At 59.0% G+C, this 2,067-nt stretch overlaps 1 protein-coding gene across 1 annotated transcript; it reads left to right on the top strand.

Annotated features, from left to right (window-relative positions):
• Window positions 1-82: 82 nt before the first annotated feature.
• On the top strand, window positions 83-1,333 carry PEBP1 (phosphatidylethanolamine binding protein 1; the record flags this gene model as incomplete). Its single annotated transcript, XM_008936325.1, has 3 exons — window positions 83-192; window positions 716-827; window positions 1,127-1,333. Coding segments are annotated over 3 exons (429 nt in total), but the record flags the coding sequence as incomplete, so codon positions are not given.
• Between the last annotated feature and the right edge of the window lie 734 nt (window positions 1,334-2,067).

The following is a 2,067-nucleotide window of genomic DNA, read 5'->3' as shown; positions in this document are numbered from 1 at the left end:
TGTGCCGTGCTGCTTGCTGGCAGAAGCTGCGTGTTGCAGGCAGGAGAGCGGGCTGCTCCTGCTAACGCTGTCGCTTCTCCAGGTCCAGCATCGCCCCACCAGCATTGAGTGGGATGGCTGCGACCCCCAGAAGCTTTACACCCTGGTTCTCACAGACCCAGATGCTCCCAGTAGGAAGGATCCAAAGTTCAGGTAATGGGGCGGGGGGAACATCTCCCTCTCTTGTCTGGGGATAAATGGTTTTGAGGCTTAGAAGAAGGTTGGGAGCGTGCTCCGCCAGAGGTGCAGCAGTAAGTCTGTGCCTTGGCATAGAAACAGTGTCCTTGCATCTCACCTTGAGACAGGGACAGCGTAGGGAGGAGCAGCTACTTTTGCTGGGGGTGATTGGAGGTCTGTTTTAGCTCAGAGAAGCAGAGCAGCTCCAGCTTGCTCTAATTTGAGCAGGAATTAGGTCTGTGCAAGTAGTGGAGTCTTAAACCTGGGACCAGCTCACCTTTCTCAAGTCTGGCTCAGAAGCGTGTAGAATACCCAGGGTGACAGAAGGGCTGTGGCAGGCTCTGTGTCCCGGAGGAGGCAGTACCTGCTCTAGGGCCACTGCAAACCAGCAGTGCTAGCCACTAGCCTCAGTCCCCCTCTGCTGCAAGCCTTAGGAGCAGTGAAAACTCTTAGCTGGAGCTGTGATGCAGTCTGACTGGGTTTTGCCTCCTCCCTTCAGGGAATGGCATCACTTCCTGGTCACCAACATGAAAGGCAACGACGTGGGCAGTGGGACCGTGCTGTCAGACTACGTCGGGTCCGGACCTCCCAAAGGAACAGGTCAGTACCTGGCCACAGCAGTTCCAGCACCGCGGGGACAGCGGGAGCCTGTGGCAAGCTGTCTGCCCCCACTCCAGCAAGACACCTGCCTCAGCCCACGTCCCTTGGGCTGGGTCCAGGGGTTGTGTTGCCCAGCCTGCTGGGGGGAGTGCGAGCCTAGGGGGACACGAGCTATTCAAACATTCCTAGCGTGTCTTCTCCGTGGTGCTTCACCTCCCCCTCCTGGAGCGTGCAGGTGTTTGTTTCCCTGTGCCCCTGGGGCCACCTGACAGCGGGTGACAGGCTCTCCTGACGCGTCTCCTCCCCACAGGGCTGCACCCTGGTGTACGAGCAGCCGAAGAAGCTGTCCTGCAACGAGCCCATCCTCTCCAACCGCTCCGGGGACAAGCGAGGGAAGTTCAAGGTGGCTTCTTTCCGCAGCAAGTACGAGCTGGGGGTGCCCGTGGCCGGCACTTGCTACCAGGCGGAGTGGGACGACTACGTGCCGAAGCTCTACGAGCAGCTGTCGGGCAAGTAGGGCGAGGGGAGGTGGAGCAGCACTGTGCAGCACCCCCTGCAGACCAGGCCCCTCCGAGCACGTCGCTGTAGTTCTGTCTGATTAGTGATTGAACCCAACCCCTCCCGTGCTGATGGCTGGAACTTTCACCCCATCCCTGTCCTGAGCCGTGTGCACCTCTGCCAGCAGGTGAGGGCCAGGCGAGCTGCTGCCCTGTGGTGCCCTGGGGCCACCCCACCAGGCTGAGCTCCTGGGGAGTCCAAAGCTGGGCAGGTTGGTGTTGCTTCAGCGTGCCTCTGCTGTCCCAAAATGGTTTCATGTGGGCAGGTGCAGAACCACTGTGGGGTTGGTATTGGCTGAGTCTCTGCTTTCCAGGAGAGGAGAGGAGAGGGCAGTCTAAGGGAAACTCCACCCCTTTTTCTTTCTGTTTTTAATTTCTTTTTACCCTGGAATGGCTGGAGCCTCCACCTTGCCGAGGCGGTGAGGGTGTAGCTGGTAGAGGGCAGGGAAGCTGCTCTGTAGCACCACTTTGTGTTCTCTGTTGCCACTCAGAGCTGAGACCACTTTGTTTCGTTCAGGTTCTGTTGTGACCCGACCTTAACGTGCCGTTTGCTCACAGTGTGATTAAAAACTGACCAAGGTGGATGGTGTGGTTGTCTTCCTGGGGGACAGGGTGGTGCTTGGAGAGCAGCACGGTGTCACCGGGTTCCTTGCCTCCTCCTGGCCTGGAGGTGGTGGGGGCTCTGCGCTCCTGG

The sequence above is a fragment of the Merops nubicus genome, unplaced genomic scaffold, assembly GCF_000691845.1.
Source record: "Merops nubicus isolate BGI_N331 unplaced genomic scaffold, ASM69184v1 scaffold37232, whole genome shotgun sequence".
Taxonomy (NCBI): Eukaryota; Metazoa; Chordata; class Aves; order Coraciiformes; family Meropidae; genus Merops; species Merops nubicus.
Note: the sequence above shows the minus strand (reverse complement) of the source record. Positions and strands in the feature narration are given on the sequence as shown.